The 17,526-nt window shown below is 38.7% G+C and overlaps 1 protein-coding gene across 1 annotated transcript in view; it reads left to right on the forward strand.

The window, feature by feature from the left end:
• The window catches only part of LOC308696553 (NACHT, LRR and PYD domains-containing protein 3-like), a gene marked incomplete at both ends in the record, with an annotated part of 65,156 nt that extends 48,233 nt beyond the window's left edge, over positions 1-16,923 (forward strand). Inside the window, 2 exons of the mRNA XM_081375352.1 lie at positions 16,245-16,291; positions 16,367-16,923. Coding sequence (XP_081231478.1) covers positions 16,245-16,291; positions 16,367-16,923 — 604 coding nt within the window. The remainder of the gene's footprint in view (positions 1-16,244; positions 16,292-16,366) is intronic.
• Between the last annotated feature and the right edge of the window lie 603 nt (positions 16,924-17,526).

Raw genomic sequence — 17,526 nt, forward strand, 5'->3', positions numbered from 1 at the left:
ACTCGTGTTCACTCTGAAGGAATCACTCACATTTTCTGTGCACTTGTAATGACACATCAAGGATGTTAAGAGGCTAAAATCAGGTTTAAAACTTGCCCCATTGAAGTCAACAGGGTGCAAATTTTAAAAAGAGGATAACACGGTGTAGGCAACACCGATTTTTGTCGTTGTTCTCTGTATTAACAGTACTCCAAATTTACAAAAGTTCTCCTTTAAGTGCCATTGTTTGGAGTCTCATTTTTTTCCTGAAGACCACACCTCAGAAAACATCTCCGAGATGTTTGATAATATGCTCCAGGAATGGAAGATTTCAAAAGAAAGTCTGTGCGGAATTACCACAGACAATGCAAGCAATATGAAGAAGGCCTTTGCAGAGTTCCCTTGTGTTTGGCTCACTTGTTTTGGTCACAATTTAAATCTGGCCATTAGCAAAGCCTTGAAGATCCAAAGTGTTGAATCTGCATCAAGGGCACTTGATTCAAGGATTTTCATGGAGTTGGAAAAGGAAAAGAGAATTTAAAAAAAAAAAACAGGCAGACCTGGAACTCCCTGAGCATGCCCTCATCCATGACGTGGTAACAAGGTGGGGATCAACTTATGAGATGATCTCCAGGTTCCTGGAGCAACAACAGGCTGTCTGTGCAGTCCTGGCTAGTGACAGAAGTACATGGCATTTCATGCCAAAAGATAATGACATTGCCACTCTTGAGAATGTCAATCAGCTCCTTCAACCACTCTATGACCTCACTGATGCCCTGGCATCGGAGAAACGGGTCACACTGTCCTCACTCACACCGGTACTGGAGCACATTTGCAGCAAAATCCTCTCTGAGCAAGCTGAAGACAATCTACTAATCAGACAGATGAAGCAAGTAATGAGAGAAAACTTGCAAGGGAGATACACAGAGAAGGTGGAACGAGTGCTACAAATCTCCAGCTTTGTGGATGCCCGATTTAAGGGAAGCTTCAGTAAAAACCTGGATGACACAGTTGAGGCATGTGTGGAAGAAGCTGTGAATCTTGCAAAAGCAGTTCCTTTGGATAGAGAACATCCTCAAGCAGAAAGAGGAGAAAATTGGGCAGAAGCGGGAAGCAGCAGTACTACCTACAGCGAATCACTTCATCTAGGCAGAACAAGGCAACCTCAGGAAATGAGAATGTCAGTGATAAGGTGCTGTCTGAAATGACGATGTACAAGTCTCTTCCAAGCATCAGCGCGGACACTGACCCACTGGCATGGTGGAAAATGCATGCTGATGAAATGCCTCTTATGGCAAATGTGGCCAGAAAGTATCTTTGTGTCCCTGCCACGAGTGTACCTTCGGAGAGGATGTTTAGTACAAGTGGACACATTCTCTCACCTCAGCGGTCAAGAATGAGCTCTGGAAATCTCAACATGCTTACATTTCTTCATCATAACCTGACCTGAAAAAAAGCAGAGAAATGCATGCTGCTATGATAATCTCAGGACAATATAACAAACATGACCCTGCACATTTTTCTCTCCCATATTAAAGAGGAAGGACAGTTTGTTTTATTGTTGTCTAATATAAAGAGAAATAACTTATTCCTTATTTTGTTCAAATGGGAGATGTGCAGCTTTATTTTTATTTTTCTTCCAAAAGGTAGATTCATACTTCAATAAAGTTTTCTTATTTTCATAAAAAAAAGTTTGTTACAATAAACCATGTTCAGCCAAAAACCATATCTGTTTTCATTCATTTAAGGGTCATTGTAGCTGATGATTATAATAATAATGATAGTTTAATATCGTATACCGTGAAACCGTGATATTTTCTGAGACGATTATCATACCGTGAAAATCTCATACCGTTACAACCCAACGTCCGAGTCCCTGAAGGTTCGATGTTGACCTCGGAGGTCGTCGAGAAGGGTCCCGAGATCTGCTGCTACATATCACGAGACCTGCACAGAATATGCAACGCATACACAAAAGCACAAAGAGCATAACAGTTCTAACAAGGTTGTAGAGAGCCTGAGCTCATTGTTATCAGGACAGACTACCCAAAACATACTGATAACACCTTCCCTCCTCAGAAAGAAGTATAGATAATATTCACTTTATTCTCTAGAGAAATACACATGAAAGAAATACAATTATGTGAACTAACTGTGAAATAGATCATATAAGTCACGTAGAAGTTGACCCCTGTAACCTTAAAGGGGGGGTGAAATGCTCATTTTCACTCAATCTCCTGTTAATCTTGAGTACCTATAGAGTAGTATTGCATCCTTCATATCTCCAAAACGTCTTTAGTTTTATTATATTTATAAGTTAAAGATTGGCTGTACCGAGTCTTTCCGGAAAAAACCGAGCGGCTGGGGGCGGGCCGTGTGGGCGGTGTGCTATAGCTGTGCTAACTGATCTAACAACAACACAGAGAGACATTTAAAGTAGTTTACTCACCGTGACTGCTCGATCTTTAAGCATTAGACGATCTGCAAATAAGTCGATCTGGGCTTTGTTTATAAAACAATCATCGTCGAAATGCAGGGAACAAACAGTCTTGCACAACCTCCGTTGATGCTTCGAAAAAACAAACTCCATCCACTATTCCCTTAACGCTGGGTTCTTTGGGAATCTGTGCAGGGTTGTCTTGCCCTGCCAACCAAAAACCCACTTCTTTGGTGACATTGACTTCCCTAAAAGCCGAGCATAGCGCTTTGAGGTAACGTACTGCTTTCGCTCTCTTCTCTCTCTGGTCTGCGAGTGCGCGCGCGGCCGCGGAGAAGTGCCCTTAGGACCCATATAAGGAAATTCCGCTCTATCTTACGTAAGACAGAGCCATACTCGAAAAAAACTTTCCGAAACTTGTGACAAACCGGAAGGAGTATTTTTGGAACAAAAATACTCCTTCAAACGTACAACTTAACTTTTGAAACTTTGTCCATGTTTAGCATGGGAATCCAACTCTTTAACAGTGTAAAAAACTCAGTATGCATGAAACAGCAATTCACCCCCCCTTTAACTTGGTCAGCAGAAAACAGACACAGAGCCATCTGATGGGCCTTCAGGCTTGCCCTCTTCTATTAGTTATTAGCTGTTTTCCCAATACAAAGGACCTGTTCTCAAGGACCTCGTCTAGGGCAATAAAGATTAGTCACAGACACCATAATGCACTTAAAAAATATATGAGCAGAAATGCTGGCAACAAAATAGGATTAAAACCATATATGAATCACTCGTGAGTATAGTTAATGATTATAAAACTTGATTAGTATTTGTTATAGGAATAATGTAAAAATTTAGAGACGTGAGTCTCTTCGGCTCGATAAACACACTCGAGCTGCAGCGTGTGTGTGTGTGTGTGAGGGAGTCTGTGTGTGCGTGTGAGAGAGTGAGTGAGTGAGTGAGTGTGTGTGTGAGAGAGAGAGAGAGACAGAGAGTGAGTGAGGGAGTGTGTGTGACAGAGAGAAGTGTGTGTGTGTGTGTGTGTGTGTGTGTGTGTGTGTGTGTGTGTGTGAGAGAGAGAGAGAGAGAGAGAGAGAGAGTGAGTGTGTGTTGTGTGTGTATGAGAGAGAGAGAGAGATAGTGTGTGTGTGTGTGTGAGAGAGAGAGAGAGAGAGTGTGTGGGAGGGTGTGTGTGTGTGAGGGAGTGTGTGTGTGAGAGAGAGTGAGATTCTGTGTGTCTGTTTGATTACAAACTGTAATAGACTGTGTGTGTGTGTGTGTGTGTGTGTGTGTGTGTGTGTGTGTGTGTGTGTGTGTGTGTGTGTGTGTGTGTGTGTGTGTGTGTGTGTGAGAGTGAGGGAGTGAGTGAGAGAGTATGTGTGAGAGAGTGAGTGAGTGTGTGTGTGTGAGAGAGAGAGAGAGAGAGAGAGAGTGCGCGTGTGTGAGAGAGAGTGAGGGAGTGTGTTTGAGAGAGAGAGAGTGAGTGCGCGTGTGAGAGAGAGAGAGTGCCCGTGTGAGAGAGAGAGAGTGGGAGTGAGTGAGAGAGAGAGTGAGGGAGTGTGTGTAAGAGAGTGAGTGAGTGAGTGTGTGTGTGAGTGAGAGAGAGAGTGAGGGAGTGTGTGTAAGAGAGAGACGGAGAGAGAGAGTGTGTGTGTGTGTGTATGAGAGAGAGAGAGAGAGTGTGTATTCCTCACCGAGTGCAGCAAGTATAAACTCATCAGAGACACTTATTTCACACTAATAGCTCAGATTTTACCCCAATTCCAACAAGCGAGCCTCATAGACAAACTGTCTTATATTCTGGGAGAGAAAGAAGAGTGTGTTCTCCTGGCAGCGCAGTGTGTGTCTTCCTGCCATCATATGAGGGACAACGGCTGAACCCTCTTCCCTTAAACTGCTCTCTGTACTTATTTTTGTTATTTATTTATTTTTTTTCATTGTGATATATTTATGCATATGGAAATGTTATGTTTTATTGTTCACTTTTTTTTTATCTACCTGTGAGTATATGTTTGTATATGTCTATTGCTTTGGCAATATTGTGCTATTTTACACAGTCATGCCAATAAAGCTCATTTGAATTGAATTGAATTGAATTGAGAGAGAGAGAGAGAGAGAGAGAGAGAGAGTGTGTGTGTGAGAGAGAGTGAGTGTTTGTGTCTGTGTGTGAGTGAGTGTGTGTGTGTGAGAGAGAGAGTGAGTGAGGGAGTGTGTGTAAGAGAGAGAGACAGAGAGAGAGTGAGAGACAGAGAGGGAGTGTGTGTGTGAGTGAGTGAGTGAGTGAGTGAGTGTGTGTGTGTGTGTGTATGAGAGAGAGAGAGAGAGAGAGAGAGAGAGAGAGAGAGAGAGTGTGTGAGAGAGAGTGAGTGTTTGTGTCTGTGTGTGAGTGAGTGTGTGTGTGAGAGAGAGAGTGAGTGAGGGAGTGTGTGTAAGAGAGAGAGACAGAGAGAGTGAGAGACAGAGAGGGAGTGTGTGTGTGTGTGAGTGAGTGAGTGAGTGTGTGTGTGTGTGTGTGTGAGAGAGAGAGAGAGAGAGAGAGAGAGAGTGAGGGAGTGTGTGTAAGAGAGAGAGACAGAGAGAGAGTGAGTGAGAGAGGGAGTGTGTGTGTGTGTGTGTGTGAGAGAGAGACAGAGAAGGGAGTGTTTGTGTGTGTGTGTGTGTGTGTGTGTGAGTGTGTGTATGTGTGACAGACAGAGAGAGAGGGAGAGAGTGTGTGTGAGAGAGAGTGAGTGAGTGAGGGAGTGTGTGTAAGAGAGAGGGAGAGAGTGTGTGTGTGTTTGAATTTTAATTAGTTTATTTAAAGGTGCCTTGTGTAATGTCCGCCAAAAAATCAATTCATACTCCACATTCCATACCAGATGGGGGCAGTATAGCTCCAGAAAGTGAGTTGGTCTACTCTAGAGTAACAACCGAGAAACGGCATAGTCTCTATGCTCCGCCCCTACCTTCACAGTGATTTTGAAATATTCTATTCAATTCAATTCAATTCAAATTTATTTGTATAGCGCTTTTCACAATACATTGTTTCAAAGCAGCTTTACAGAAAGTGCATTTCAGAAATGTACATAGAGAAATACAGTTAGTTAATCATGTATTGATTTAGGGCATAAACATATCGCCAGCATCGAGTCGTCTCTGCACGGGTGTTGGAGAATCTGTAGTTTCCATGGGAGGCTGAATACAAACTGGAGCTGACGATCTGTATTTTGGGACTAGCGTCCCGAGATAACAACAGAAAAGCAGATGGGAAATAATTAGCGTAGCTGCTGTTCATAATATTAATGCATTCAATCTGATTCAACTGTAGTAGGCTATAAAAGGTAAAATATGACATCTTCAAGCTACTCCCCTTCACCTTTACCAGTGAATATGTTCATATTCGTTTTGTTCATATTACATTTTTATTGTTAGTTTGAATTACATTAATTTGACAGACAGCATTCGCTGATGTTGACCAAGCTAGTGCCAACATAACTTAACAGAGCTGCCAACTCAGCTGCCAAAAATCGCGAAGCAAAGAGGACACGGAGACCGACAGACTAGACAGAGCAGGTTAGTTATGATATAAAAAAATCTCAGCTCTCAGATTCTGTCAATTTTATTACGTTTTGGCGCTTGTAACGCGACAGATCCCTAGCGCACGTGAACCGATCATCTCTACTAATAGTAAAAAAACACAAACACTGTTGAAAGATACAGTAGGCTACGACTTACCAAAATGTATTCCTCATACATAATATCGACCAATCAGTGTTTTTTTATCAGCGTGAAGAGGTCAATAACACAGCTGGAGAACAATTATGTCAGATTTACCTCAGGAAAGCCATTTAATAAACATAATATATAGGTCACGTAGTTGGCAAGAAAAAATAAGCTATAGAGATTGTGCTATCATGTGTACTATATTATAATACTATATTTATGTACGTTATATATACGTTTATCGAAAAGCCTTCGATACATTTTTATGTTATAACTTCCCGAAAAAACTACACAAACATATAAAACAAACTAGTAACGAAATACTAACAGCATCTTATTTACCAATCCAAAAGAAATGTTGCAAGTTCGGAGTCCAACCTCATTTCTTTCATGTCCATCAGTTGTCTCCAGCGATGGAAAGCAGTGCCAATGTTTACTCTGGTTCTGTTCCTTTTTTTATCAGATTTTATTTGCGTTTTTTTCCCTGCAGGGTGGTTGTGGTGGTGGTAAGGGTCTCTTGCCAATTCTTCCGCTCTCTTCCCTGAACTGAAATGTAGTTGTGGGCTATACTTTCCACACGATTGACATCAGGTTCAAGTACGCCCACAAGCCGTGCGAGTTATTCGTGTATTGCATGTTTGGCTGGTGGTTATGTTGCCCGCATACCGCCTCCCATGGCCGAAACTGGTATTACCAGTTTTCTTTTTACCGCTTCCTGTTGTCGAATGCGCATGCGTCGCGTCTGAACGCGTTGTTGTCTTTGGAGCTCCATCGATTTGATTTATAATTCTTGATTTTACTTTTTAAACTTACAACAAACATTTTCTACTTTTCCTCACTGAGAAGCACTACTGCTCAAACCTCATAGTTACAACGCGGACTGTTGAGCAGACGTGTCTCAAGCCTGTTAGTGATCCAACGCTGGATACTCTTATAGGTTACTCCCGGGAATCAGGGCTGAACGCGTCTTCTCAACACTCACAAACATTTTTTCGCCTATCGTGCGTCTACTCTACACCCGTACCACTAAAAAGACGGATTATATCTAAGACGTTAGTCAGAAATTAGTATTAATATTGATAGCATCACTGGTAGTGTCGTTGCTAACTTACTGTCCATCTGTTAAAATGGCGAATATATCAGATGTAAGTAGTCTACCTTTTGGTGCAGGCGAGGACACATTTGAGCTGCACGCGGTACAGTCTGAGCTGGAAGCTGTTGAGAAACAGATCCACGACCTTTTAGTGAGACAAGCCGAGCTAATAGACCGGCGGTTAGCTCTTGAAACATCACGCAGCGATGCTCACAAATCAGAGATTAATGTTACTAACCCGCTGACTCCGACCTCGTCTACTCCGTGCGTTTCTCAACATCGGTCCCGAGCGCCAAAGTCGCGATCAGCCATGGTCTCGTTCACTCCGGCTCCAACACGCCACCACGAAGCCTGGATGGTTCCGCAGCGGAAGACGCGAGTCAGGTCTAGACCAAGACCCTCTCCAACCCTCCCGGTTTTCGAGTTATCCACACAAAACCGCTTCTCCCCTCTTCGAGAAACAGAACGCGATGCTGTGATCATCGGTGATTCCATCGTTCGACACGTACACGCTACATTAGGTAAAAATAAGGTGCACAGTCACTGCTTTCCTGGTGCTCGTGTTTCTGAAATCGCTGCTCGCGTTCCCGAGATTCTGAACAATAACGAGCGCGTCGGAACTTTGGTATTGCACGCGGGAGTGAACGACATCAGGCTGCGCCAGACGGAAGTTCTGAAGAAAGACTTCAGGAATCTGATCGATACGGTACGCAGCACATCGCCTGATATAATGATCATTGTGTCAGGACCGCTTCCCACGTACCGTCTAGGACATGACAAGTTTAGTAGATTATTCGCACTAAATGAATGGTTAACGTCATGGTGCAATGAGCAGAAACTGCTCTTTGTAAATAATTGGAATCTGTTTTGGGAGCGTCCTAGGCTTTACCGTGCTGATGGCTTACACCCAAGCAGATTCGGAGCGGATCTTCTGTCGGATAACATCTCCAAAATGTTAAATACCTTTTGACTAGTAACCAAAAGTCCAAATCATAGTCTCTGCTGCACCAAATTAACTGATATAAATACTAGTGTAGAACATTGCATAGAAATTGTGTCTATTCCTCGTTTAGTGCGATCAAATAATAAATCTACTGCAGGATCTAGGAAAAATTTAGTTGTTATTAAAACAGAAAATGTTGCTATTAGTTAACAAAAACAATTTCTAAAGCTAGGTCTTCTAAACATTAGATCACTCATACCTAAGGCAGTTATTGTAAATGAAATAGTCACAGATAATAGCATCGATGTACTTTGTCTTACTGAAACCTGGCTTAAACCAAATGATTATTTCAGTCTAAATGAGTCTACTCCATCTGGATACTCCTATAAGCACGAGCCCCGTCTGATTGGTCGTGGCGGCGGTATTGCAACTATCTATAGAGATTTTCTTAGTGTTACTCAGAAAACGGGTTATAAGTTTATTTCATTTGAAGTACTTGTACTAAATGTTACGCTCTTAGATGATAGAAAAACATCCCTATTATCTCTAGCCTTGGCTACCGTATATAGACCGCCTGGGCCTTACGCTGATTTCCTAAAAGAATTTGCAGATTTTCTCTCAGATCTATTGGTCAATGTCGATAAAGTATTAATTGTTGGAGATTTTAACATACACGTAGATAATCAAAATGATACGTTAGGGGCTGTGTTTATAGATTTATTAAACTCCTTTGGGGTCAAGCAAAACGTTACCGGACCAACTCGTAGTTTTAATCATACACTCGATTTAATTATATCACATGGAACCGATCCAACCGATATAGATATCATTCCACAAAGTGATGATGTAACTGACCATTACATGGTAACTTGCATATTACGTACCCCGGTAATATATCATGCTGCGCCGCGTTATCGATTAGGTAGAACAATCCTTCCATCCACCATAGATAATTTTTCAAATTGCTTATTGGATCTGTCTCAGCTGCTGCCTGAACCTAAACAAACAGATGAACTAGAGGAACTAACTATCACTATGAGCACCATTCTCTCTGGAAAATTGGATATTGTTGCACCTATGAAACTAAAAAAGGTCAGAGAGAAAATTAAAGCACCATGGTACAATAATACTACGCGTGTTCTAAAGAGAGAAACCCGTAATTTAGAGCGTAAATGGAAACAAACTAATTTAGAGGTTTTTAGAATCGCTTGGAAAGACAGTACGTCACGTTATAAAAAGGCCCTAAAAGTAGCCAGGGCTGAGCACCTCCGCAAACTAATAGAAAATAACCAAAACAATCCAAGATTTTTATTTAACACCGTGGCTAGACTAACAAATAAACAAGCGTCACCTGAACAAAATATTCCGTTACAGTTTAGTAGTAATGATTTCATGAATTTTTTCACTGAGAAAATAGAAAACATCAGATCCACAATTATAAACGTTCAATCCTCAATCGCGCCTTATAATTCAGCCTCGATTATCACCCCGCAAGAACAATAACAGTGCTTTACAACTATAGAACAAATAGAGTTAAATAAACTTATCACTTCCTCTAAAACAACAACATGTTTATTAGATCCTATACCAACTAAACTACTGAAAGAAGTGTTACCTATAGTGGAAGAGCCTCTCCTCAATATTATTAACTCGTCTTTATCTTTAGGTCATGTTCCAAGAACATTTAAACTGGCAGTTATAAAACCACTCATTAAGAAACCACAATTAGATCCACATAATCTAGCAAATTATAGACCCATTTCAAATCTTCCTTTTATGTCCAAAATACTAGAAAAAGTTGTGTCTGCCCAACTGGGCTCTTTCTTACAAGAAAATGACATCTATGAAAAGTTTCAGTCTGGATTAAGGCCGCACCATAGCACTGAAACTGCGCTCGTTAAAATCACAAATGATTTACTCTTAGCTTCTGACCAAGGCTGTATCTCAATACTAGTTTTACTTGATCTTAGTGCTGCGTTCGATACTATAGGTCAGGGGTTCCCAACCTTTTTTGTGCCAGGGACCAGCATATTCATAAAAAAAATTCCAGGGACCAGTTGTCAATTTTAAGATGCATCGTTTGGAACATATCACTGTGTAAAACAGTAACAGCATTTATTTGCATAATGAACTAGATGGCAACAAAGGCTACTTGTATGAATATACCAATCTTTTTAAACTTTCAGACTATGGGGCGCCGTTTGTAAAGAGGCTCACGCTGAAAATAACAGCAACATTTTGTCACATTTAGCTTCAAACAATGTTTAAAAAACTGGTATGAATTTTTGACGGTCACTTTTTACCACATTTACAACAATATTTGTCAACTTAGAGATATTTTAAATAGTTAAATCTAAATATTAAATGTTACACCTAAATGTTAAATATTAAATCTAAATGCTAAATCTAAATCTAAATGTTAAATCTAAATCTAAATGTTAAATCTAAATGTTAAATCTAAATCTAAATCTAAATGTTAAATCTAAATGTTAAATCTAAATATTAAATCTAAATCTAAATGTTAAATCTAAATGTTAAATCTAAATGTTAAATGTTAAATATAAATCTAAATGTTAAATCTAAATATTAAATCTAAATCTAAATGTTAAATCTAAATCTAAATGTTAAATCTAAATGTTAAATCTAAATCTAAATGTTAAATCTAAATCTAAATCTAAATGTTGAATCTAAATGTTTCGGGTGAAACTAAATATTTAACTAATATGCAAATTCAAAATGCCTGTAAGCGGAAGTGCCAAAAGGTGGTCAGTGTGTGTTTATAGCATGGTTTATAGTGTCAAATAACGAATAAAAACCATCTCATAATAATAACTATAATATAACGATAATAACTACCTAAAATAATAAACACGTTTGGAGAAACTGTAGAGTTTCGTGATGAGAGTAATGACATGACATTCAGTCAAAGTGAGCCCCCTAGTGGCCATAGCTGGCTATTATGGCTACAGGTCATAAGTCCCGCACTTTTCATAAAAGTGACACTAGCCTACTCTTCAAATAAAGTTTCTCCAAACGTGTTTATTATTTTAGGTAGTTATTATCACGATAATCCATGTCCAAGAGTCCATTTCCTCGGATGAGATGTTTTTTATTCGTTATTTGACACTATAAACCATGCTATAAACACACACTGACCACCTCGAGCTTTTATTTTGGCACTTCCGGTTACCAGCATTTTGAATTTGCATATTAGTTAAATATTTAGTTTCACCCGAAACATTTAGATTCAACATTTAGATTTAGATTTAACATTTAGATTTAAATTCAACATTTAGATTTAGATTTAGATTTAACATTTAGATTTAACATTTAGATTTAGATTTAACATTTAGATTTAACATTTCGATTTAGATTTAACATTTAACATTTATATTTAACATTTAGATTTAGATTTAATATTTATATTTAACATTTATATTTATATTTATATTTAGCATTTAGATTTAACATTTAGATTTAGATTTAACATTTAGATTTATATTTAGCATTTAGATTTAACATTTAACATTAAGGTGTAACATTTAATATTTAGATTTAACTATTTAAAATACTATTTAAGTTGACAAATATTGTTGTAAATGTGGTAAAAAGTGACGTCAAAAATTCATACCAGTTTTTTAAACATTGTTTGAAGCTAAATGTGACAAAATGTTGCTGTTATTTTCAGCGTGAGTCGCTTTACAAACGGCGCCCCATACCAGACCAGTTCACAAAATATTTCCCTTTACTGCCATACAATTAGGTCTACTTCAAAAGCAACTCACACAGCACTCACTCACTAGCAGGTGGCAGTAATGGCAAATTGTATGAAAATACCAGTCCATTTCACCTGTCAAATCTCTCCAGAACCACTAAAGACAATCACTTCAACAGCAACTTAGTGTTTTCACACCAACAGGTGACAACAAAGGCTAAAGGCCCGTTCACACCAAGCACGATAACTATAAAGATAACGACAAAGATTATATGCGTCCACACCAACGAACGATAACGGTCTTTTTATTCTAAGCACGCGCTCGCGCGCCCCATTTTAAATGCGCGAGACCTTTAAATTAGAATGGATTCTGATTGACTGTCAGTGTTTTATCGTTTGACAGCAACGATATCGTTGGGATCACTTTCAGAACGATTTTTTTCAGCTGTCAAACGATAAAACACTGACAGTCAATCAGAATCCATTCTAATTTAAAGGTCTCGCGCATTTAAAATGGGGCGCGCGAGCGCGTGCTTAGAATAAAAAGACCGTTATCGTTCGTTGATGTGGACGCATATATAGTTATCTTTGTCGTTATCTTTATAGTTATCGTGCTTGGTGTGAACGGGCCTTTTTAATTGTATGAAAATAAGTGCCAGTTTCAACAATCAGACAGTTTCAGAATACAATAGCAAACACATAACTTAGTGATTTCAGCCAATCATTTTTAAAAGTATAAAATTAGAGATTAAACTTTAACCTTTAACAAAAAATACCAAATCAGACCAATGAGAACAAAACTATTTTAATGTGAGCATGAACTGCTTATTGATATTACTATATTTGTAGCTGTGCACAAGACAAGCTGTTCTTCCTGAGCATCCATAAAAAACATATGCATCCAAAACAATGCACACAAATTCCAGGATACAATAAAACGAAATTTAAAAAGGTCTGCTTTACAAATATGAACGAAAACCAGCTTAACGTTATTTTTCACCACAAATAATACACAACGGATTTGGCGCCACGGAATCGCCTGTTGTCATAAATCCATACCTAATGTATGAGGTATCGTATTTATGAAGCGTGACTTTTTCTCTCTCGCTATTTTCGAGTTGGTCATCGCCTTTCCTTTTACCAGAACTGTCCGCAATGAAATTAGCCATTGAAAAAAATATCGCGGCCCGCTCATCTCTCCACTTCCCTGTCACTTCAGGTGCAGCGCGCTTTTTTGCAGTCCATTCAGATATGACGTGTTGCTAAGCAATCGCAAGGCGCTCAAAGAAACACATTTTAATCTATTTATTGTTTAGGTTTTGGATTAAATAACATGACGTCACTTAAAAAAGCATATAAAAAAGAAAATTATTATTATTATAAAAAAAAAAGAAAAAAGAAAAAAAGAAACATTATTCTGGGAATATTTCAAGGCCCGGTACTAACGGGTCCACGGACCGGCACCGGTCCGGGGACCGGGGGTTGGGAATCACTGCTATAGATCACACAATACTCTTAGATCGACTACAAAACTATACCGGTGTTCAAGGACAAGCATTAAGCTGGTTCAGATCATACCTATCTGACCGATACCATTTTGTCTATTTAAATGGAGAAAAATCGATCATAACTCCAGTAAACTATGGAGTGCCGCAAGGATCTGTGTTAGGCCCTCTATTATTCTCAATATATATGCTGCCACTTGGAAATATTATAAGGAAACATGGAATTAGTTTCCATTTTTATGCTGATGACACTTAAATATATTTCATCACGGCCGGATGAAAACACTAAATTATCCAAATTGACAGAGTGTGTTAAAGATATAAAAGATTGCATGACGCGCAATTTTCTTTTATTAAATCCAGACAAGACAGAGGTACTACTTATCGGTTCAAAAAACCGCCCACAAAACCTCTTACAATACAACTTTAACATAGTAGGGTGTCCTGTTACTTTATCCTCTACAGTAAAAGACCTGGGTGTTATATTAGATTGTAACTTGTCTTTTGAAAATCATATTTCATATGTTACAAAAACAGCCTTTTTCCACCTTAGAAACATTGCTAAGCTACGTAACATGCTATCAGTTTCTGATGCAGAAAAGTTAGTTCATGCGTTCATGACCTCGAGATTAGATTACTGTAATTCTTTATTAGCTGGTTGTCCTGCATCCTCAATAAACAAGCTACAGTTAGTCCAAAATGCCGTTGCTAGAGTTCTTACTAGATCAAGAAAATATGATCATATAACACCAATTTTATCATCACTACATTGGTTACCTATAAAGTTCCGTATTAATTACAAGGTATTGCTACTGACTTATAAAGCCCTAAACGGCTTAGCTCCAGTTTATTTAACGGATCTTCTATCGCCCTATAATCCATCGCGCTCTTTAACCCTCTATTGCATAGCGTTGCCATATGGCAACAATTAATTTATCTTAATTTTTTTTTAAAGCTGTGATATAAAATCTATGTTTTTACAGTTAGTTGTGAAAAGGGGGCTTTAACTTTTAAGAAAATACAATTTATGAGGTCACATGACCAGGATATCCTGTTTGCCAGTCCTTTTTGCTCATGGACATTGACATGCAAACATCACTGTCTGGGGCTCCTGAAGATAGCCTTTTATTCAGAATTTTGGAAAATTTTCATCAAATAAAAAAATTTAATCAGTATCTGGGGTAAGTAAACTTTAATTTTTTAACATTAAATTCAGTTTTGATTTTATAAGTTTTTTGTAATATGCTAAAATACATTTGTTGCCATATGGCAACTATATGCAAATATGGAAACGTCCTGGTGCATTCAACCTAATGGAGTCCCATTGACTTACATAGCATGAAACTACTCTGAGACTATGTTTACAACTTTTGCTTATATTTTAAAGGTAAAAACATTAGACCTTCACAAGCTGTTGTGGTGGGGAAAAATAAAAGAGGGCCCCAAAGCTTTGTCCCGCCAGATCCTGTCCGCAGAGACCGCACAGACCACTGGCCCTTGCATGCATCTGAGAAGGGCAGATGCAAAATGCCAGGATGCAAGGGCATTGTAAGAAGCAAGTGCTCCAAGTGTTTAGTTTTCCTCTGCTTCACTGACTTTCACAAGTCATGAAGAGAATTAAATGAAATGAAACGGCAAAAAAAATGACTAAATGAAATGAAACGAATGAATAGTGTATTTCAGTGAGACAGGTTCCAGGTTCCTGGTTATTATTACCAGACATTTCAGATAACTGTTGAAATGATATAATGTTTTTACTGTATAAATGTTTGTTTAAACATTTCACTAAGTATGAGATGGATTTGTTGAGTCTTGTTTTAAATAAAATTATTTTTTTTATTTTTTTTTTTATTTTATGGTACTTTCCACGATTGCATATTGTTGCCATATGGCAACAATTTACCAACGACCCCCCTTTAAACTTTTTTTTAGATTTTTTTTATATATATCTGTTATTTAGCTCATGTTAAGTAATAAAAACATGCAAAACATTTTTTACAATGTCTAATTAATAATGCGTGCAATAGAGGGTTAAGGTCACTAAATTCGAGGCTTTTGGTCATACCTAGGATATCCAGATCAACCAAAGGAGGGAGATCATTTTCACATTTAGCTCCAAAACTCTGGAATAGCCTTCCTGATACTGTTCGTTGCTCAGACTCGCTCTCCCAGTTTAAAACTAGATTAAAGACGCTTCTCTTCAGCCAGGCATTTATATAATATTTTTAATCTTACAGTTAAATCCGGTCTCTAGTTTATAAACGCCAGAGGAGAACTGGCCCCCGACTGAGCCTGGGGTCTCCCAAGGTTTTTTTTTCTCCATTAGGTCACCTGATGGAGTTTTTCGGTTCCTTGCCACTGTTGCCTTTGGCTTGCTCAGTTGGGGATACTTAATTTAATTAATCAATTCAACAATACTATTGATCAGCATTACCAAACGTGGATGTTTTACACCAGAAACAAACACTGATGTATTATTTTATTTAATACTGTGAAGCTGCTTTGATACAATCTGTATTGTGAAAAGCGCTATATAAATAAAGTTGACTTGACTTGACTTGACTATTACGACGTCGGGCCGTGGCTAGTAATGCTAATGCTAATTCAGGTTGATATCTCTGCAGCACTATAACTTGTCATTTTTTTTAATGACATTATCGCCCTTATTTCTTCTCATTCTTTTCTCATTTTTTAGATATTTTTACCTCAATTCTGACACATGGCACCTTTAAGCCTTTGATCAACAAGAACATCTCTAATTTATTAATATTGAATACGACTCATAGGTGTACTTTAATTAAAGTTTTGTTTCATTATTTTGTGTGTGTGTGTGTGTGTGTGTGTGTGTGTGTGTGTGTGTGTGTGTTTTCTAGTGTGGATCACTGTGGAGAGTTCATGATGACATCAAGACTACACAGATGTAAGTCCTCAAACACAGTTTTAGTGTGTGTTGTTGTAAATGTTGCTGTTGTAATGTGTGTGTTCTTGTGTTCAGATGCCGTTGATCTCACACTGGATCCAAACACAGCACACACTCGTCTCGCTCTGTCTGAGGAGAACAGAAAGGTGACGAGTGTGAGAGAGAGGCAGTCGTATCTTGATCATCCAGAGAGATTTGAGTATGATCATCAGGTTCTGTGTGGAGAGAGTCTGACTGGACGCTGTTACTGGGAGGCTGAATGGAGTGGAGATACTGAAATATCAGTGTCATATAAAGGAATCAAGAGGAAAGGAGGATGGAGTCGTGACTGTGTGTTTGGACGTAATGAGAAGTCCTGGAGTCTGTACTGCTCTAATCACGGATTCACTGTCTGGCACAATAGTAACTCCACTGCTGTTCCTGCTGGTTCAGGATCCTGTAAGAGAGTAGGAGTGTTTGTGGACGTGTCGGCCGGCACTCTGTCCTTCTACAGCGTCTCTGACACACACACACTCACACACTTACACACATTCACACACACATTCACTGAACCCCTCTGTGCTGGATTTAGATTGAATTATTATGACTCTTCAGTGTCTCTGTGTCACATTAAACAACAACACACACACTGACTGACACACACACACACACACACACACACTGTAAAAGAAAACAAAGAAAATGTGGAACCATTTAACACATTTCTCATTTTTATCAGAAGTGTGTAATTGCATACAATTTTTTATATAATTTTTCGTGTGAAGAATGCTACAATTTAGCGGGTAGAAGTTTGATACGGTTAGACTTTGTGTGAGAGCACTTTCTGGACTACAACTCTTCGCTGCTTTCAGACGCGGGAATCTGAAGAAAGAACAGCCCATTTGGTTTAAATGGTGACATTTGGGTACAAAACACACAGGCATCTCGATCTGTCTCCATAGATTATCGCAGCATTAGCACCGTGATTTGATAAGTGGAGGGAAAATGTGTTATGGGGTGACGTCACATAGGTGACATGTAGTCTTTCTCGTTATGTCTTTTCCACAACTGCTAGTCAAAGAATCGTACAATATACTGTCAAACTCGTAACATGAAAAATTATATAAAAAATTCACAGACAACATATGTTCACATTCATGGCACAATTCAAACGGGACCAGAAAATTATTATTTTCCACATTCACTTGCATTGATGATTTTTCAACCTAGAGGTCCAGTGGGGTTTTACGGATGGG

The sequence above is a fragment of the Scardinius erythrophthalmus genome (assembly GCF_964197995.2).
Source record: "Scardinius erythrophthalmus genome assembly, chromosome: 1".
NCBI lineage: Eukaryota > Metazoa > Chordata > Actinopteri > Cypriniformes > Leuciscidae > Scardinius > Scardinius erythrophthalmus.